At 37.5% G+C, this 23,269-nt stretch overlaps 1 protein-coding gene across 9 annotated transcripts in view; it reads right to left on the reverse strand.

Annotated features, from left to right (window-relative positions):
- The window catches only part of DNM3 (dynamin 3), a 535,391-nt gene that overhangs the window by 444,360 nt on the left and 67,762 nt on the right, over window positions 1-23,269 (reverse strand). For all 9 annotated transcript variants that reach the window (XM_003925367.3, XM_003925368.3, XM_010336127.3 and 6 more), the window contains exon 2: window positions 5,260-5,333. In XM_003925367.3, the coding sequence (XP_003925416.1) occupies window positions 5,260-5,333 (74 nt within the window). The remainder of the gene's footprint in view (window positions 1-5,259; window positions 5,334-23,269) is intronic.

Consider the following 23,269-nt stretch of genomic DNA (forward strand, 5'->3'; position numbering starts at 1 on the left):
AAAAAAACCATTAAAAAGTAGGCAAAGGACATAAACAGACACTTCTCAAAAGAAGACATACATGCGCCCAACAGGCATCTGAAAAAAATCTCAACATTATTAGAAAAATGCAAATCAATGAGATACCACCTCACACCAGTCAGAATGGCTATTACCAAAAAGTAAAAAAAAAAAAATAACAAATGCTGGCAAAGATGTGGAGAAAAGGGAACACTTACACACTGTTGATAGGAATGTAAGTTAGTTCAACCATTGTTGAAAGCAATATGATGATTCCTCAAAAAGCTAAAAGCAGAACTGCTATTCAACTCACCAACTGTGCTACTAGATATATACCCAGAGGAATATAAATCATTCTAACATAAAGATACACATGTGTGGATGCTCACTGCAGCACTATTCACAATAGCAAAGACATGAAATCTACCTAAATGCCCATCAATGAGAGATTGGATAAAGAAAATGTGGTACATATACACCATGGAATATTATACAGCCTTTAAAACGAACAAGATAATGTCTTGTGGGAACACAGAGGGAGCTGGAGGCTATATTGTCCTTAGCAAACTAACTCAGGAAGAGAAAACCAAATGCTGCATTTTCTCACTTATAAGTGGAGCCAAATGATGATAACTTTTGAACACAAAGAAGGAAACAATAGACACTGGGGTCAACTTGAGGGTGTAGAGCAGGAAGAAGGAGAGGAACAGAAATGATAACCATTGAGTACTGGGCTTAAAACCTGGGTGATGAAATAATCTGTAAAACAAACCCCTGTGACTAAGTTTATCCATGCAACAAACCTTCACGTGCACCCCCAAACCTAAAACTTAAAAAAATACAACTGATTGTTGTGTCTCGATATTGTATCCTCAAATCTTGCTAACATTGTTTAGTAGTTCTAATAGTTTTTAGTGGACTCTAAGTTTTTCTACAGATGTGATCACATCATCTTCAAATAGAGATAATTTTACATCTTCTTTTCCAAAGTAGATGCTTTTCTTTCTTTCTCCAGCTGTCCTGGTTAGAACCTACAGTACAATGTTGAACGGGAGCGACAAGAGCAGACATCCTTGTATTATTACTGATTTTAGACAGAAAGCATCCAGTCTTTCACCATTAAGTATGATGTTACTACGTGTTTTTCATATATGCCCTGTATTAAGTTGAGGAAGTTCCCCTTTATTTACTAAGAGTTTTATCATGACTGCAAGTTGGATTTTGTCAAATACCTTTTCTGAATCTATTGAGGCAATCCTGTGATTTTTTTTCATTCCACTGATATGATTTTCAGATGTTAAACCAATCTTACATTCCTGGGATAAAACAAGCTGATTCTAAAATTCCTATTGAATTTCAAGGGACCCAGGATAGACAAAACAATCCTGAAAAAGAATGAAGTAGAAGGACTCAAAATTCTAATTTTGAAACTTACTACAAAACAAGGGTAATTAAGAGAGTATGCTATTGGCACAAGGACATCAGTCGAATAGAACTAAGTCCAAAAATAAACGTATGTATCTATGGTTAACAGATTTTCAACAAAGGTGCCAAGATCCTACAGTGAAGAAAGACTAGTCTTTTCAACAAATTGTGCTGGGACTACTGGATATCCACAGGCAGAAAATGAAGTTGGACACTTACTACATAAAATAATGAACTCAAAATGGATCAAAGCACAAACAAATGGAAAAACATCCCATGCTTATAACTGAAATAATCAATATGGTAAAAATGACTATACTTCCCAAAGGAATCTACAGATTTTATGCAATTCCTATCAAATTACCAACATCATCTTTCACAGAATTAGAAAAAAACATGCTAAAACTCATAGGGAACCAAAAGAGAGCCCAAACAGCCAAAGCAATCCTAAGCAAAAAGAACAACACCAGAGGCATCACATTACCCAACTTCAAACTACACTATACTGAACTATACAAGTCTATAGTAACCAAAACATCATGGTACTTGTATAAAATAGACACATAGATCAATGTAAGAAACAGATAACTCAAAAGTAAAGCCACATACTTTCAACCAATCATCTTCCACAAAGTCAACAAAAACAATGAGGAAATAACATCCTATTCAATAAATGGTGCTGGAAAAACTGCCTAACCATATGCAGAAGAATATAACTGGACCCTTATCTCTCACCATATACAAAAATTAACTCATGATGAATTAAAGACTTAAATGTAAGACCTCAAACTATAAAAATTCTAGAAGAAAACCTAGGAAAAGCTTCTCCAGACATCAGTCTTCAAAAAGAATTTCTCACTAAGATCCCAAAAGCAAATGCAACAAAAACAAAAATAGACAAATGGGACTTAAATAAACTAAAGACATTATACACTGAAAAGAAATTATCAACAGAGTAAACAGACAATCTACAGGATGGGAGTAAATTTTTGCAAACTATGCATCCAATAATGGACTAATATCCACAATCTACATGGACTTTAAAAACAAATCAACAAGAAGAAAACAATAATCCCATTAAAAAGTAAGAAAAGGACAGGAACAGACACTTCTCAAAGAAGACATAAAAGCAGCCAAGAAAAAAATGCTTAGCATCATTAATCATCAGAGAAATACAGATCAAAACTACAATGAGATATCATCTCATACCAGTCAGAATGGCTATTGATATGGTTAGGTTTTGTGTCCCCACCCAAATCTCATCTGGAATTATAATCCCCATAATCTTCAAAATCCCCAAGTGTCGAGACAGAGCAGGTGGAAGTAACTGAATCATGGGGGGCAACTTCCCCCATGCTGTTCTCATGATAGTGAGTTCTCATGAGATCTGAGAGTTTTATAAGGGGCTCCTCCCCCTTTGTTTGGCTCTTCTTCTTCCTGCCACATTGTGAAGAAAGTGCCTTGTTTCCCCTTTGCCTTCCACCATGACTGTGTCTTTCCTGAGGCCTCCCCAGCCATGCTGAACTGTGAGTCGATTAAACCTTTCTTTTATAAATTACCCAGTCTTGGGCAGTTCTTTAGAGCAGTATAAAAACAGACTAATAGAGCTATTATTAAAAAGTTAAAAAACAACAGATGTTGGCAGGGCTGCAAAGAAAAGGGAACACTTACAAACTATTGGTGTGAATGTAAATTAGTTCAACCCCTACCCAATGGAAAAGAAATTATTATATCAAAAATATGCCTATACTTGTATGTTAACTGCAGCACTATTCACAATAACAAAACCTTGGAATCAATCTAAGCCCACCAACAGTTGACTGGATAAAGAAAATAGGATCAAGAATGAACTGCCATTCACAATTGCTACAATGAGAATAAAATACCTAGGAATACAACTAACAAAGGATGTAAAGGACCTCTTCAAGGAGAACTACAAAACACTGCTCAAAGAAATAAGAAAGGACACAGATGGGAAAACATTCCGTGCTCATGGTTAGGAAGAACCAAATTGTGAAAATGGCCATACTGCCCAAAGTAATTTATAGATTCAACACTATCCCCATCAAGCTACCAAAGACCCTCTTCACAGAACTGGAAAAAAACACCTAAAACTCTTCATATGGAACCAGAAGAGAGCCTGCATAGCCAAGACAATTCTAAGCAAAAAGAACAAAGCTGGAGGCATCATGCTACCTGACTTCAAACTATACAAAGGCTAAAGTAATCAAAACAGCATGGTACTGGTACCAAAACAGAGATATAGAGCATTGGAACAGAACAGAGGCCTCAGAGGCAATGCCACACCTCTACAACCATCTGATCTTTGACAAACCTGACAAAAACAAGCAATGGGGAAAGGATTCCCTGTTTAATAAATGGTGTTGGAATAACTGGCTAGCCATGTGCAGAAAGTACAAACTGGAGCCTTTTCTGACACCTTACACTAAAATTAACTCCAGATGGATTAAAGACTTAAACATAAGACCTAACACCATGAAAACCCTAGAAGAAAACCTAGGCAAAACCATTTAGGACATAGGCATAGGCAAGGACTTCATGATTAAAACACCAAAAGCATTGGCAACAAAAGGCAAAATAGACAAATGGGATCTAATTAAACTCCAGAGCTTCTGCACAGCAAAAGAAACAATCATTAGAGTGAACCAGCAACCAACAGAATAGGAAAACATTTTTGCAATATACTCATCTGACAAAGGGCTAATATCCAAAATCTAAAAAAAAAACAGATATACAAGAAAAAAACAAACCTATTCAAAAGTGGGTGAAGGACATGAACAGATCAAAAGAAGACATACATGAGGCCAACAAACATAAGAAAAAATGCTCATGATCACTGGTCATTAGAGAAATGTAAATCAAAACCACATTAAGCTACCATCTCATGCCAGTTAGAATGGCGATCATTAAAAAATCCAGAGACAACAGATGCTGGAGAGGATGTGAAGAAATAGGAACACTTTTACACTGTTGGTGGGGGTATAAATTAGTTCAACCATTGTGGAAGACAGTGCGGTGATTCCTCAGGGACCTAGAAATAGAAAGAAATCCCATTTGACCCAGCAATCCCATTACTGGGTATATATCCAAAGCATTATAAATCATTGTATTATAAAGACACATGTACACGTATGTTCATTGCAGCACTGTTTACAATAGGAGAGACCTGGAACCAACCCAAATGCCCACTGATGATAGACTGGACAAGGAAAATGTGGCACATATACACCACGGAATACTACGCAGCCATAAAAAACAATGAGTTCATGTCCTTTGTAGGGACATGGATGAACCTGGAAACCATCATTATCAGCAAACTGACACAAGAACAGAAAAACAAACACTGCATTTTCTCACTCATAGGTGGGTGTTGAACAATGAGAACTTATGGACACAGGAAAGGGAGCATCACACACTGGGGTCTATTGCTGGGGAATAGGGGAGGAACAGCGGAGGGGTATGGAGATTGGGGAGGGATAACAGGGGGAAAAATGCCAGAAATAGGTGACAGGGGGATGGAGGCAGCAAACCACACTGCCATGTATGTACCTATGCAACAATCCTGCATATTTTGCACATGTACCCCAGAATCTAAAGTGCAATAAAATATAAATATATATATGAAAATATCTCCTTTAATGTAATCAAATAATTCAAAAGAGCAATGAAGCAGGCAGCCTGAAGAGAAATGTGGGCAGCTGCCCACAGTGGGGTGATCACAAAAACATTTCTATTGGTACAACCCAACACCTATGAAGGCAACAGGTGCCACAGGATGTGCTCATCCGTGTGATAAACATCTTCATTCATTACCTGCTTTAGAAGTAACAAGCTGCAGCACAAGAGGTCGTCTTGTTACAATGCCCGACCCTCGGGGAAGAAAGTCCCTAAAAAAGTAAGAAACATAGATTAAGGCATTAAGGAATTCTGATCACCTATTCATTTATAAACCAATTTCCACAGTAATTCTCCTAATTCTCAACCTTTCAATGTATCAATTATCCAAAAGCAGATAGGCCCATCTTAATAAAAGAAGCATTTTCAAAGTTAAAAAAAAGAAGGAGGAGGACTTTATGTTATATAGAAATCCATGTACATTGTTATAACGACTTCATTGGACTATATTGTTCATTCATCGGGCTGAAATTGATAAAAGTTTGCACTTACTTTCTGTGTATTATTAATTATTTTTGATTTTCAGAGAATCAGCATTAAAAAAAATTGATACTGAAATTAATTCTTAAACTCTTTTTGATGATTAAAAAACCCAGTACTCTCATTGGCCTCAAGATCAATATTAGCACCATCATATACTGACCATTACTAAAGGCATATTAGATTGCATTTTCTAAATATACTGACTTTTTTTTTTTTTCCAATAAAAGGGCACATAAGGCCAGGCATATTACAGGTGGTCCACACCTGTAATCCCAGCACTCTGGGAGGCCGAGGCTGGTATATCACTTGAGTCCAGGATTTCAAGACCAACCTGAGAAACATAGCAAAACCCAGCTCTATAAAAAAATACAAAAATTAGCCAGGTGGGTGTGGTGGTGTGGGCCTCTAGTCCCAGCTACTCGGAAGGCTGAGGTGGGAGGATCACTTGAGCCTGGGAGGCGGAGTTGCAGTGAGCCAAGACTGCACAACTGCACTCCAGCCTGTGCAACAGAGTGAGTCTCTTGTCTAAAAAAAAAAAGAACACATAAAACATGGGATTAAGTAAAAATAAATATTTTGTCTGTAGAAATTAACAGTAGAAAACAAACACTGCAATTTAAGTTTTGTTTGTTCTTACCCCATTTGTTCTTTTTCCTGATAAATGGAGGTTTTGATAAAGAACATATTAAATGGCAGATTAATACACACTAAGCCAATAAAGCTGCAGCAAAGAAAGTACTATATAAACTTATACCTGCAAGGCCACATAAATTATTGCTGATTCTGCAATGTCAAACATTCATAAACATACCTATATCACAGTTTTTAAACACACTTAGAATGTCGTGCAACTTTTAGAGGAATCATCACAGAATTCCATTCAAAATAAACTTTTCACTCAATGGTAGTGTTTCTCAAAATATGGTTCCAGGCCCACCAGAAAGTGTTATAACCACAGATATGCAGGACCCCTCCTGAAGCTACAGATTCATCATATTCAGGGGAAGGCATGCAGCATTTGTACTCTTAGCAAGCTCCCAGAAGTGTCTGATGCTCATCAAGGTTTGAAAACCACTGGCCTCGAGTCTGGATATGTTACTCACCAATTCAGTGGGCAATAATGGCATGTGGCATTCATTCTATGAGTATGCTAGAAAGTTTGGCAGAACAGGGCTTCAACACAGATGGGATTTCAATAAACAGCAGCTTATAAAATAGGCAAAGGACAGTGAGAATGCTCCAAAACCCAAGCGTTTAGCTGCACTGATAATTTGGAATGGAGAGTGAAAAAGATAGAATCAAGCAAAATTTCTCCTACCACAACTAATTTATTTGGCGAGTGCTAGTATATGTTCTGACAGAGGAAATAATAATGAACAACCTTAAGTTAATGAATCTTCTCAATGATTCCAAGGGCCAAAGTTCATTTAGAATATCTGTGTATATGACTACAACAGAAAATAGTGCAATTACAGATTTGTATGTGCTTTGGAAAATGCCATCTGAAGTAAATAGCATCATTCATTCATCAAAAAAATTCATTGAGAAATTAAAAGTGCTAGGGAGATGCTGTGAGGATGAACTCATGCTGGGTAGATGCCAGGAATTTGGACTCTAATGGGAACAAAACACAATTCATAAAAACCATTAAAGAAGGGAAGATAAACTACACTGGAGTTCAGAAAACAGAAAGACCAATACTGTCCTTATAATGATGTTTGGAATATATTTAAATACATATAACTAAATATACTTTTAATATTCTTCATGCACTATATTAGAATAACTGCAGTTTGATGACTCCGACAGTCATTTTAAATGTAATCAAAATAAACAAAGCATCTACTTTGTTTTGTTTGTTTTATTTTTAACCAAAAAAGGAAGAGGTTAATTTGAGAATTAAAATGAATGGAGGGAGGGAAAAAAAGCAAAACTCCAGAGTAAAGAGCTGGAGGGCATCTGTTTGAGCCATGAGGACCATGAGTGAAATTTTAGGATGTATAAAATGCCAAGGAAAAATGATGAATTGCTTGGCTAATACCATTTAATAAGTCCATAAAATATTTTCTTCAAGAAAAAAAGGCAAAGAAGAAAGGACAGAGAGAAGAAGAAAAAAGAAAGGTTTAGTTACTTTATATCTTCATGCTGAGACCTGTTTCAATTCATGCTTGTGACCATATATTTATATATGTAGATTGAGTAATAATCCCTGTGAACATTGTCAAAGCAAAATAGAAGATATGCAACATTATAAATAGCAAATAATTATACATTGACTAAAAATCCACATACATCTAACATTTTTCTCTAAATTTTTTTCTTAAGCAAACAGAACTTTGCATTAAGAGTAATAAATAGATTCCGGTATCTAACCCCCTTCTTATTCACTCACGGTTACTAGTTCCCTTCATGGCTCTCACCAGCCCTACTTCTGATAGATGTATTCTCACCAAAAGCCAAAAATTTTGATAACCAAATTTTCCTATCTAGAAGTCTCTCCTGCTTCATGGACATCTCTGAAATATAACAAAGTGCTAAAGAAAAGTTTCCCTCTTCTGAAAAGTGAGCAGCTAATCTAGCCTTTCTAAAGATACGTCTCCTTCTGATGGCCCAACAAAATGAAAACCATGTGCCCGACACATACTTGCTGTGTAAGCCAACGAGATGGGTCCTGGAATGAGAAACACAGAACCTTGCTTTGAATATCAGCTCTGCCAATGAATGGGCAAAATTCTCTCCAGATCCGTTTCTTTTACTACTAAACTGAGATAATCCTAACTATGGCCCAAGTTGTATGGGTCAAATGAAATGCGACATATGGCAACAATTTTAAAAGCCCGTGGAAAAATGTTACTATATTTTTGCTATTAAACAGCCACAGTATGTTTTCCCTGATAATGTTGTATTCTCTTACCTTCAAAAACTAAGTCCCTACATACAATATTTTAACATTTTGCTAATGGAATTTGGAAATAGGAGCCACAGACACCACTTAAACTATCCTCTTGGTGTTGACTACCTGCAAGGGTTTGGAAAGCCCTTATGCCTGCCTTGAGCAACAGGAAACCAAGGCACTGGCACAAACACTATTGCATGATTCATTAGCCACTGAGCACGATCATCCACTTGAATTGTATCATTTTCTGTGCAATAGGTTTTCTCCTGTAAACATAAGTTATGGGAAAACCGTAAGCATGTTTTATGGAAAAACATTTTTTAAATTAATGCTGGAAAAATAATGACTATCCCTTTAGTATTGCTTTGGATTTAAGACTTCATATTTTAAAATTTATTTTCTAACAAATCTATATAAAAAGAAAATATGTATGTGCCATTTTTCCTGCAAAATTTACCTTCAAAGAGTAACCTGAAGACTCAGTGTTACTAAATTGACTCTGTTATATTGCCCAAATGCCTTATTTGTAGTTGAACTGTACAGATTTTTAGTCGGGGAGAGTGCTTTCCTCTGGATGCCACATGACAGCTACAAATCAAATGCCTTTCTTCTCTCTCAACCCACCTCAATAAAGCGTTAATCTGCAGTGTTAACAGCTGGTCTTCAGGCATTAAGTCAATGCTCTTTCATGGCTTCCTGACTCCTAGACAAGAAATAGAATACAATTCCCACACTATGGTCTAAGAACCACCTTGATTACATTTCTTATTGGCTCTTCCAGTAACTCAGTTACCAGGAAATATAGTTATTGTTCCACTAGGAAAAGAATGACCTTTGGAAGCCTGAAATAGGAGAGCATACTAGCTGTAGCAACAAAGCTAAAAAATAAAAATAAAAAAAAAAATTCCCCCCGGCAGCAAATAAAGTAACTGCAGAGATGGTTTCTTCAATACAGATATAAATGATTGTTAACCAGATAATCTATACATTAAATAAATGTTTAACATCTACCCTTGACCGAAGATGGGAGGCATAACTCATAGTTTCCTAGAAGTTGATTCATAGGGCCAATTTATTCAAAAATAAACAAGCTTAGCGTTGGAGGAAGACAACATGCAAATAACCCTAATAAGCATAACAGGTACTATGCTTAAGATCCACACAAGGTACAGTGTCAACACATAGCAAAGAATATCTGTCCTATTTGGAGGAGCTGCCAGAAACAATATCTAAGAAGAAATATTATATTGGGGTTCAGGGGTGCCCTCAGTTCCCCTGAGAGGACGTTTCTCCAGGTTCTTGGTCTATTGCCCTCTCAAGAATGAGAGAGGAGACCACAGTGCAGTGAGCTTGTAAAAGTAAATGCCAGACTCAAAAGTGTTTGTAGAAAGTGATTTATTTAAAGCAGAGAGAAAAAGGAGAAGGAGAAAGAAACAGCTAACTCTCACACTGAGTGAAAGAAAGAAAAGCCACTCTCACACTGAGTGAGAAGGGTTCCCAGAGCGGGAAAACCAGAGAAGGAAGGCTCCTCACACACGGAGTGAGAGAATCCAGAAAGATGGAATCCAGGAGAGGAAAGCAGCTTCCAGACTGAGTGGAAGGGAACAGAGAGAGAGAAACAGGAGAAGAAGAGAGAAAGCTTCCACGAGAGAGAGTGTGTGGAAGCGGGACCCCAGAGGGTAAATCCAGGAGGGGAAAGAGAGCTTCCACTATGTGGGAAGGGATCCAAACATGGAATCCAAAGGGGTGTGGAAGAAAGGAACTTTTAACCTGGGAAGAACTCCCACCTTCTCTAAGACCGTGGACCAATGAAAGGAGTTCCTTTAAACTTCCACTGGGGTGACTGACTCTTAGTTTCTTCCTGTGCCCTTGAAATTTAAACATAAACTGTTAAATTTACCTGATGAAGATGAATGGGAGGGGGAGAAAATATGGCACTGGGAAGTTCTTGCCCTAGAAACTATGCCCCCTCATGGATCTGGAAAGAGAACACATTCCCTCAGAAACATGAGGTAGGAGGCATTACACAGAGAATCAGAATGTTCAAAGACATGAAAGACCAGAGTAACACAAAACATTACAGAACTGTAAACAGTAAAGAGAGATCAGAATAAGAGAGAAGAGTAGAGAAGAGAGAAAAGTCTAGAGAAGGAAGCCAGAACAGACCTCAGAGGTCTTCACTGATAGTTTGTCTATTTTCTGTGAGAACAGGAAGGCACTGTAGAGTTTTAAGTGGTCAGATTTGCATTTCAGAATAATCACTGGAGATTATATGGAAAATGTTGAAAAAAGGGAACGATCAAAGACAGGATGATGAGTCACTAATCACTAGCCAGTCTAGGTCAATCAGAAAGAAGATAATAAAGGTCAAGTCCAAGGCAGTAATGGTAGAGATGGAGAGATGACAAATGGCAGGATTTAATGATGGTTTTGATGTGGAATCTCCTTCTCATGGCCCTCCTTCTGATGTAGTGATATGGAAGAGTTAGGACAAATGTCACATTTCTGGTTTTGGTAGCTGGTCGAACAATGGTATCACTAACCAGGACAGGAAATAAAGGAAGATCTGATTATAAGTGATATTTATATAGTGCTTACCATGTGCCAGCACCAATCTGATTGTTTTATATACATTAACTTGTTTGATCTCATAACACCCTATGAGGTAGGTACTATTGTTATTCTTACTTCACAGATGAGAAAGCTGAGGCACAAAAAAGTCAGATAATTTGCACGGGGTCACAAAACTAGTAAGTGACATATGGGACTCAAATCTAGGGATTCTAACTCTAGCATTTGTGCTCTTGATATTTTTCTCTATGTTGTAAAAGAAATGGGGGAAGAAGATGAGCAGTCCATATTTGTACACATTGATCTTCACATGCCTGGGGAATATCCAGATTGAAACAACAAGTAGACACTTAGACTGGACAGTTGGCACCCAGAATAAAAGTCTTGTCTGGAGACAATAATTTGACAGTAAGCAATGAAGGAGGAAGTTGAAGCCAAAGAATAGATGAGTAGGAACAGAATGGAAACAAGTGATTAATATGGACTCTCAGAAATATCAACATTTAATGGGTACCTGAAAGAAGCGGAACTGAGAGAACAGGAAGGGGCCACCAGAGAGGTAAGACAAACGCTAGAACTCAAAAGTCACACTAACCTCTTAAACATCTCTACTAGGTGACTAGAACCAAACATCTCTACAACTCAATTCATTACAATCTATCCAAATATTTCTCTTCCTTCATTCCCAATCATAATCTACATCATCAGCATCCATATACATCACACCACGCACCAGGGAATCATCCATCCTCCATCTACTGCTATCCTCATGCTCCAAGTTGGTCACCATGTCCTGCTGATTCTACTTTAATATCTCTTAAATTCACTGTCTCTTGTCTATTTTGATTATCACTCCAACTGCCACCAACTCTCATGTAAAGTGGTACCCTAATCTCACAACTAATTTCCCTGCCTCTAATTTGAGCACCCTCCAATCCAACTTTAACAGTGACATAAGTTCCATCACATAATTTCCAGACTTTAACTGACTGAATGACTCCCCATTATCTTTAGCATGCAATCCAAATCTTAGCATCACTCACAAAATATTTTATTTCTGAAAACCTCCCCAGTGAAACCCTACATCAGAGACACAGAACTCCTTATAATCAATTTGGCCTATTATTTCAACAAATGTGCATTATGTGTCTACTACAAGCTAAAAGAAGCCTTAGACACTGGAGATAGAAGAGTAAACAAAGCAGAAATAAAGCCTTGTCCTCTAGTGGAAGTCTCTAGAAGACATCTGTGTGCATCTGAGCTCTCAGACTTGGTGTCCAGGCACATCCCTGTCCCCCAAGCCAATTTCCCCTTAATCTTCAACACTCAGCTCCATGTCATCTTCTCTGGGAGTCTTCTTGAGATACCCTCCACTCCCACGTCTCTACCTAAGCTCTCAACACATGTTTGTCTGCTCCCTCACCCCTGTGTGCTCCCTTGAGCCTCCTTCTGTACCTACACACTAAATCTTTTACACTTCCTACATACCCTTTCAAGAAGATTCAGCATTGCTCCTTAACATGGAGGGTAAATAATCCTATATCTAATTCAAAACTGGCAGACAGCTACAAGGCATTATATGAACAAAAATAATAGGCAAGATGACTCTCAATTAACCAATAATTTGCTGGGGTCATTTAAATTAATATTTTTATTATGAAGATTTAAGATCCAAATGTATTCACCAAATTACAAAATACAGAATATTAGGTGGGCAAATATTATTGACTCTGTCTAAAGACATGGAATGGAATTTGAAGAAAATAAAATTTTTAAAGATCCAAAAACCAATATATTTTAAAATTTTTTTCCTTCGAAACAGAGAAATCTCTTTTAAAACTTAATTTTCAAAGTATTTATTATCATTTTTCAGACAGGCACAGTGGCTCACATCTGTAATCCCAACACTTTGAGAGGCCAAGGAAGGAGGATCACTTGAGCACAGGAGTTCCAGACCAGCCTCAGCAACATGGCGAAACTCCTCTCTCTACAAAAAAACTTTAAAAATTAGCTGGGCGTGGTGGCTTGAGCCCATAGTCTCAGCTACTCACCAGCCTGAGGCAGGAGGATTGTTCCAGCACAGGAGGTCGAGGCTGCAGTGAGCTATATTCATGCCACTGCACTTTAGCCTGGGTGAGAGAGTGAGATCCTATCTTTAAAAAAAAAAAAAAAGTGCACCAAAATAATCCCTATAGGACTACTAGCTCACAATATTTCAGTGTGCTAATCCAACAAAAAAAGAAACAAAAGAAAAGGGAAAGAGAGACAAGAAAGGAGATAGAGAGACAGATAAATCACGCAAATACTGCCCACCCACTGCTCCAAGAAGCGCTGAGATCAAGAATCCAATTCCACACCCTGACCACACTGGTGCTATTAAAATAGCTCTGTACTTTAGTGTCCAAATCCAGGAGCTTTGCCAACCATTGCAATGCCATTTTAATCACTAAAGGAAGTGATTTTACCAAATCTACAGATTTAATTGAAAATTTTCTACTGCAGCTTACTTTTTTCTCTAAATTACTGGCATATATTAAAAATATTAGTACTTACAGATTTACAAAGAATCACATTTTGATGTTGTCAGCTACTCTATAATATGAAGTAAATACCATCATAATTTTATTTGAAAAACATATTCACAAATTCAATTGCAGGAAGCGTGATGCTTTTACTTATTTTTTATTGACATCTTCAAGAATCCCAATATTTTCCTTTTATTCACAAAATTCAGAATTTCCAAACAATATATTTTCATTCAATCTAAATAATCAATAATTAATGGTTTCCGCTGAAACATTTAGAATGCAAAACTTCTGAGTCAGAGATCTATAAACTGAACAAAGAATGCAGTTCTCATTTTAAAATACTAAGTGTTGTCCCCACCAGGAAACATGCTCAAGAACTTAATGCCTTAGTATTTAATCCTTTTTTTTGTTTGTTTGTTTTGTTTTTTTGCTTATTCACTAAGTCAGTTTGTTCAAGAATTTAAAGCACCAGATGAAAAAGTCCTGGCATAAAATAAAGGCACTTAGCTTTCACTTTTTCCAAATCACAGATTATATCTTATCCTGGTTGCCTGCCAGAAAAACGAATGGCAAAAAGCACTAGTAAAAAGATCGTTGGTTGCCTACCTAATACCTATTTTCCCTTTCTTTAACAGAATCCTGTTTGCTGGGAATGGCAATGTGCTCAACTTTAATAGACAAATCAATCGGCATTTCCCAGCCTCCTTTGCAAATGGGGCGTCCACATGGCTAACTTCTAGCCAGTAAGATGTAATTAGAAGTTTTGAGTGACATCAGCATAGTTCCTGTCAAAGGATCTGATTTAGTTAATGTGTACCTTTTATCCTTCCTCTTCTTTTGTCTCCCTGCAACAACCATCTTAATACCACAAGGCAATCTTACAGATGGAAGCTATGTGCTAAGAACGGCAGATCAGAAAAGGACAAAGAGCCTAGGATAGTGATGACATTATAGGTCACTGAAACCAGCCTGTACTACCTAGGAAGGAGACAAAGAAAAAGAGAGAGACAGACAGACAATGCTTTAAGCCAGTGTTTTCCAACCTTCTTTTCATTATGGTTCCCCTAATAAAACTTATTTGATTTTTTTCCCCCATAAAATTTTCCCCTATTAAGTTTAATATCATAGATATACTATATATTGGCATATGTGCTCTACGTACATCTGTGCTTTAAACATAAAAAGAGTAAGACTCTTTTTGTTCCCAAGAACCAATTTTTGCCCCCTTAGGGAAAATATCACCCAAATTGAGAAAATGTATTATAGATCAACAAAAAATAAAACTCAGAATGCTAAACATTCAGTCCTGTTAGAAACCCCTTCCTGCAGAGTTTCTAAAAGAAATGCATGTGGCAAGGACAAACTGAGCTGGTTTAGCTTCAAACTTCAATGTATTCCCTTTCCAACCCTGGAAACACGGGCTGGACCACATGGAATCCTTATGTGGCCGAGGTAAGAGGTAGCCCTAAGGCCTGGTACCAAAGAGGCTGAAAGGCCTCCCTTGCCTCTCTCCATGAAGCTCATACATGAATCTCAGACTTTACTTTGACACTGCAGTGACTGAGAAAGATCAACCTATAGAAGACAAACCAGCCAATGAGAAGAAGCAACAGCAAGAGAAAACTTACCTGATGACAAGGGCAGTTCTTGTCTGGGCAGCCCACTTCAACCCCTCCCCTACTAAGGCTTCAGATAAAGAAATGGGACCCAATTACTGTCCTTGGTCCTGAATATACATCAGCTCCTCGGCAGGAGGCTGGAAATGAAGAACATGGATAGGGTAGAAGTGAGCTTCCCCAGCCAATAGCATACTCTTTAGTTTTCACTATTTTAAGATGTTATAGGTTGGGCATGGTCGTTCATGCCTGTAATCCTAGCACTTTGGGAGGCCAAGGCAGGTGGATCACATGAGGTCAGGAGTTCGAGACCAGCTTGGCCAACATGGCAAAACCCCGTCTCTACTAAAAACACAAAAATTAGCCAGGCATAGTGGCACACACCTGTAATCCCAGCTACTCAGGAGGCTGAGGCAGGAGAATCACTTGAACCCAAGAGGCGGAGGTTGCAGTGAGCCGAGATTGCGCCACTGGAGTCCAGTCTGGGTGACAGAGCAAGACTTCATCTCAAAACACACACACACGTGCATACACACACATACACACACACACACACACACACCACACACACACACACACACACACACACACACACACACACACGAAGATGTAGTGGGGGCGGGGAATGAGGTATTTAATTAGAAGCCAAAAAAAAGTGTAGGTTGGTTTCTCCACTAAAACAGAACAGAGCACCATGGTCACATCTTGTTTATTTAAAATGAATAGAATCAGATTTTCCAATTAACCAGGAAGGATTTAAGTGGCTTCTTGGATCCAGCTTCTCTCTAACTCTCTAGAAGCTGCATCCCTGTTTCCCCCATACAAATTTTTTATTCCCCGAACAGCTGGTTCCCAAGTGATTTCACACTAATTTCACACTTCTGTGTTGACCCTCAACCACAGAAGCTTTTGTGTAATGCCTCTTTCTTTACCCAACTCACTCTTAAAGACAGATGTTGTCACAGCCTCCTGTGGGAAGCATTTCCTGATATGCCAGCATATTTAGATGTCCTTCCTGTTTATTCCAAAAGTACCAGGAGCCCAAGTCACATCCTCTCCTATGTAAGTTCTCTTAGGACAGGACCATCTTGCTCATTTCTGTAAGGCACAGCCTTACAGGCACATAATAAGCAGTCAAATATATTAGCTGCTATTATCATTATCAGCATTGCTATCATTATTATCATTTTTAGTATTGGAAAGCTATTCTGGAACTCATTTATTATTTACCTAAATTTGTTTCTGAAGCTAATATATCCCTGTATCAACAAGTAGTAATTATCTCTTGCTAGCCACAGATAAGCACGTAGCTATAGGGTAGGCTATATCCAATTTGTCACATTGTTCAGTAGCTCCCCCTTACCTGCAGGGGACATGTCCCAAGACCCCCAGTGGGTACCTGAAACCAGATAGTACCTGACTCTACAATACTAACAAGCAGATAGTGTATACCATGTGGATAAGCTAGACAAAGAGATAATTTACATCCCAGGTGGGACAAAAGAGAATGGTAAGAGATTTAACTAACTACTAAGAATGACATGCAATTTAAAAGATAAATCATGTGTTTCTGGAATTTTCCATTTAGTCTTTTCAGACCGCAATTGACCATGGGTAACTGAAACAGCAGAGTGCAAAACTTCAGATAAGGGAAGACTACTGTATCTAGATTTTAGAGTGTTATGAAAAGGAAAATAATATCAACATAAACACTTAAAATTTTAACCTTTTCATCTGCTTCTTGGGAAGTCATCAGCTACCTAAAGAACTCATTCTCTAAGTGCTCTCACTATTCTGTCTTTGAGAAAAGGTTAATGCAAAACAAGGAATAAATGCTTAAATCAACAAAAGAGTCAACACAAATTCCAACTGCAGTGTGCTCAATTCAAATACAGAATAAAATGAACCCCCTGGCATCCAGAGTATTCCACAAGCATGTGGCAAGTGTTATTTCTAGCCACTTAAAAGTACCAGTGAAAAGAGCTCAAATAGTTAGAAAAGAAAAGATCTCCACTCCCATGAGGAAAGGCATTTATTAGCACTTAATGGCCCTCTCTCATGGCCTTTCCACTGACACATCTATAACCGTTCCAATTATAATTTCAAGTAACAAAACCAATACTGGTAAAAGTCTATGGCTGAGTGTGTGCATTTTGAAAAGAGGTCTTTGACAGCACAAACCACATGTAAAAATATATGACAACCTGGGATCTGGGCAGGCAATATTTAAGTCAAAAAAGAAGAGAGCAGTAGTCAAGAAACCAGCTTGGGTTTTAGCTGTAACCTCACCACATCATTTAATCTATAAGAGACTCAGTTTCTGCATCTTTAAAATATGAAGACTAAAGAGTGTCTTCTGACACCTCTTCTAATTCTTCATAGAATCTGATTCCACCTCTGACTTTTTTTTAAGACAATGTCTCGCTCTGTTGCCCAGCCTAGAGTGCAGTGGCACAATCTTGGCTCACTGCAACCTCTGCCTCCTTGGTTCAAGCAATCTCTCACCTCAGCCTCCAAAGTAGCTGGGATTACAGGAGTGTACCACCACACCCAGCTAATTTTTGTATTTTTAGGAAAGACAAGGTTTTACTATGTTGGCCAGTCTGGTCTTTAATTCCTGACCTCAAGTGACCCACCCCACTTCAGCCTCCCAAAGTGCTGAGATTACATGTATGAGCCACAATGCCCAGCCACTGCCTCTGACTTTACAAATAATCATAAAGATTTCTGTTTTCACTTTCATAACTGGGACTGTTAGTATCCAGTTTAAGTTCAATGACAGCGACGACTATGTCATTAATTTTTTTCCCACTACTACACATGGCACATGGCAGGTGTTCAAAAATAGTACTGTAGTTAAAGGGGAGAAAAAGGAAGAGGGAGGAAGAAGGCAGAAAGGCAGGAGGAAGGAAGAATGGAAGGAAGGGAAGTAGGGAAGGAGGGAGGGACAGGCCAAATTTAATGTGGCAACAGCATTGCATGTAAGAGGACAATGGTAAAAGATAAGCTTCAAATATATACTTCCTACTTTTAAGAAAAATTATATTAGAAAATTTCAAATTTAGAGAACATGATATTAGAGAATATTATAGAGATATGTATTAATGTTTTCAGTGCTAAAAATTAAGATACTAATAAACAAATGTACAATAAGCTATGTAGGGTTATATATTATTGTGATATTTTAAAACAATGAAGCATAAATTTTTTATTATTAAATACTTTTCTTCACTTTCAGTATCTAATCAAGATAGGAAAATAAGCATCAATCAATCAAAAATTAAAAAACTGAAATTTGGAAAGTAGGGGGAAAAAGAAATCTCCTGATCCACTGGATGGAAAAAACCACTTCTAACACAAGGGTTCTACCACTAGCATATAGTACTAACAAAATAAGCACTTATAATTATTTAATTATATATTTATGCAACCTAATCTATATTACTTGTTCATCTGAGCATGAATATGCAAAATGCACTAATAGTTACATGCCATTAACTGAAAAATATAAGTGACTTTTCTATCATCACTCTTTGCAGTGTATGTTTTCAAGAAGTTAATGGAAAAAAATCATATCTTACCTCCTGAATTAATGGAATTTGAAGCACAATAGCCCAATATTTTTAAATTATAGGTTGTAACCAATAAACGAGTTGTGAAATAAATTTTGTAGAACTTGACCAACATATTTTCATAATGGAAAAGAAAGGAATAGAATTCAAATATATATATATATATATATATATATAACACACAGAAATGCTAAGTATTTTATAAAACTTTTATTTCTATTTTATATAGATACATGGGATCACAATAAAATTTATTTCTTACAATGAGATACAGTCAATGATTAGAAAACACAACGTGTGTCTTTACTATTCTACTTACGAATATATATTTTTGGTGTTTTAGATATATTCTAATTCTATATTTCAACGTGAAAAAGTAGTTATCAGTAAACATAAAAGCAGAGAATTTTAGATATTTAAAGCATATAATCAAAGTCCCGAAAATCCCAAATTATTACATCTTAAGTCCCACTGGGGTTGCAGTTTTGAAGAGTGGATCAAAGTAAGCCTCATTGTAAAAATGAGAGTTTAGTAATGACTTGAAGGGGTAAGTGAATTAGCCATACAGATCCAGAGAGACATGTGCCTGGCATGCTAGAGAGGAATGAGCAAGGGGAAGAAGTCAGAGATTAGGTCAAAGAGAAATAAATGGGGGCCAGATTGTAGGAACTCTGTATTTTCTCCGTGTGAAATGGGGAGTGATGGAAGAATTTTGAGCAGAGGAGTAACATGACCTGACTTACATTTTTAAAGGATTACATTAGCTATCAGAAATCAACTGCAGGGATCAAAGAGAGGGCAGGCAAAATAGCTAGGGGATGTTAGAGTAAGAGAGAGAAAACATCAGGGAAGCCTGGACCAGAATATTAGCTGTGGAGACAGTGAGAGGTGGTCAGTTTCTGGCTATAAATAATAATACAGCCAGGATGGAATTATTTTTTCACTGGAATGAAATGTGGTGAAACTCAGACAAACTTTGTTTCTGGAAATACTTGGGGTCAAATCTGAGCTCCATTTCTCACTGAGACTATATTATCTTGGCTGTATTTTACATCACCTCTCTAAATCTCGTGATCCAGGTCTATAAAATAAAAATAGTATCACTTACTTGAAAGGTTCTTGAAAGGGCTAAATAACATGCATAATAAAGCACATAGCAGGACTGCAATAAATGTAACCTCTTTCGTGATGATTATTTGTTAGAGACATATTTAAAACATACTTAAAAATAGGAAATTCTAAGTAGTGGACATTCTGTAAGCTAAGAATTTTTGATGAAAATAGCATACAGCTTCCAAAATAAGTTGGGTATCTGTAAAAAATATAAATGATTATTCATTTTCATTAAAAAACAAAAATAGTAGACTCAAGATGATTTCATACTCTTCAAGTTAAAGCACATTATCAATGAAATCCTGTGCCAACATTTCTTGTCCAAGTTATTTAAAAACAAACTATTATAAGGAAGGAATCAAAAGTTTTGTTGCTGGGGAATCAGGAAAAAAAAAAAAAAAAAAAAAAGGTTTTATCAGCAGGGCATGGTGGCTCACGCCTGTAATCTCAGGAGTTTGGGAGGCTGAGACAGGAGGATCCCTTGGGTCCAGGAGTTCAAGACTAGCCTAGGCAAGATGGTAAGACCCCAACTATACAAAAAAGTTAAAAATTAGCCAGGTATGATGGCACGTGCCTTTGGTCCTAATTATACAGGAGGCTGAGATGGAAGAATCACTTGAGCCCAGAAAGTTGAGGCCACCATGAGCCATGTTCACACTACTGCACTCAAGCTTGGGTAACAGAAAGAGACCCCAGCTAAATATATCTTACTAATACTTGACAAGCTATTTCATTCAGCAAAGCTTTGAAAGCAGCAATGTTACCAGCATGTGAAGAGGCTAAGCAATCTAGTAACAGCCCTTTCCCTCTGGGAAGTGAGTCTGGTACATCCATCCATCCATCCTTCACATATTAAATCACACTCTGCTTATATCAGTAGAGGGCTACCTCCTGGAATTAAAAACTCTACTTCCAAAATGGCCCATTTTTTTCTGTCTTGAGACTATACTTTTAAGCCTACTCATGATTTCACCATCACAAACTACTAGTCTCCACGATGATTTTTCTGTCTGTCCAATTCTTTCATTCTTCAATAAAATTTATTTTGTGTACCATTTCCAAAAATCCATTCAAAATATCTCCCTCGTCTATTGAGAAGTTGTCTCCTTTTAACCACCTCATTATGTTAAAAGTCCTCTTCCTGAGTGTTAATATCCTCCCCTAAATCTAGTCTCACATGAAGTAAATATTTTTAGCTATTTTCCTTTCCACCCCATATATCAAAAAAGAAAAATCCTCAGCTTCTTTGAGACAGATCTCCCTCAGGTTTTCTCCCCATGCATATCAAATTTCTCCACACCACCCTTTTGCCACTGTGACTTTCCCAACCTTAACTACTTTCTGTCTCTTTAAGGTTAGTCATTTCATTCAATCCTCATATCCAGCTGTGATTTAAGCAAGGCGAGCAATATCTCTATATCACAAATTAAGAAGCCAAGAATTATTTTTAGACTCCCTGTTCCCTGCATCTCAAAAAGGAAGACTAATATTTGACATGAATTTTGAATGATGAGTTAGCATTTTCTAGGTTGTCAGATGTGGGTGATGACATTTCAGGGTGGATATGTAAAGACCACAGAGGTATTAAAGGGAAGTATACAGTATACAGTAACAAATACATGTGTATATGAATGAATGTATGCACAAAAAGCTATGAACTGTTCCACCAGACTCAACCAACAAAAAATGTCACATATTTTCAATTTTTAAATTCAAATCAGTTCAGACTTCAAAGCTAAGAGTCAACAACATCAGTAAGAAATCTAAATATCAGACATGCCTAAGAGCTCTCCCCTTGCCCCTTGAGTGGTATGAGGACCTCAAACGTGATGCATTGGAGAAAAAGTAGGCAAGGCCTGTAGTCTCTTGTCCATGGCAGTCCCCCTAGAGATGACATTCATTGTCTAAACCCCATGGTCCTATTGAAGGTGACTTCTTTCCACTGGTAGCATCCACTGCTTACCCTCCATGCTACCCTTCCCCATTCTCTGTACCAAGTTATCGATAAGGACCTTCGCCATGGATATCAAAATCATGGTCTCAGTGCTCAGTCCTCCCTAACAAACACCCATGTAGCCATACCTACCCTCAGAACCTCCAAGACACTGCTTCAGTAGAGTACTAGCTTCAATTACCCACAAAAGAAAACAGGCCATCCTTGACTTCCTCTCTCTGGGAAATTTCTTTCTTTTCTGGGAGAGATTGGCCAATCTTCTAAAGACAACTCTCATTTCTTTCCTAATATCTTTCGACAGCAGTAGGGTTTGGTTGTTCCCCCAAAGGCTTTGGGTGCAGAATGGTCCTAAAAGCCTGGGCCATGAATTCTAGGACCATCCAAGAGCCTATTTAACTTCCCTGGGAGTAAGGAGGATTCATTATTTAGGAATGCAGTGGACAGTTTCCCAACCCCAAGTTTGGACTGTATGCTTCTCTTAATGCTATAGAAAAAACAATACAATTTCATTTTCCTATCAAGTTATGGTAATTTTTTTTTCTTTTGAGACAGGGTCTCACTCTGCCACCTGGACTGGAATGCAGTGGCATAATCTCAGCTTACTGCAACCTCTATCTCCTCGGCTCAGGTGATCCACCTCAGCTTCCTGAGTAGCTGGGACTACAGGCACATGACACCATGCCCGCTCTTTTTTTGGATTTTTTTGTAGAGATGGGGCTTTGCCATCTTGCCCAGGATGGTCTTGAACTCCTGGCCTCAAGAGATCCACCCAACCGTGGCCTCCCAAAGTGCTTTAATTACAGCGTGGGCCACTGTGCCCAGCCTAATAAATTCTTAGTAAGTGCCCTGTTACACATATAAATAACTTTAAGTCTTCTTTCTTTCCCAATTATACTTCCATTAAACACTAGTTGGTTACAATGAATGTAGTGCCTATGTCTAGTAGAGAATGAATTCTAGCTCTGTGATTATCTTGGCTATAATAGAACATTTTAAGCAGTTTTTAAGCAAAATTTTGAAATATTCAAGGTTTATATAGAATTTCCAGCTCTTACGTCTTTTCTGTTTAGATTACTTAACTCATCTTTTCCAAGAGTAACATGTCTACAAGTTAAATTTTCAAGTTAAAAGTTCACTTAAAACTTCCAACAAAAATCTTTATCAATCAATTTCCACATTAATAATGTGCTATGATTAAAAGACAATGAAGTATAAGTAAGAAAGAGTTTGGTCCTGACACTAGCTATAAGATCTTAATCAAGTTACTGAACTCTCTTTTACCTGTACTTTCATTTGGAAAATAACAATAGTATACTTGTCTTCCCCAGTATATTTGAATCGCTTATTAATAAATAAGACAGTCCTTGGGAAATGTCTCTAAAAACTGTAATGTGAAAAACGAAAGTAAGATGATA

This window comes from Saimiri boliviensis, chromosome 19 (genome assembly GCF_048565385.1).
Source record: "Saimiri boliviensis isolate mSaiBol1 chromosome 19, mSaiBol1.pri, whole genome shotgun sequence".
NCBI classification, from domain to species: Eukaryota; Metazoa; Chordata; class Mammalia; order Primates; family Cebidae; genus Saimiri; species Saimiri boliviensis.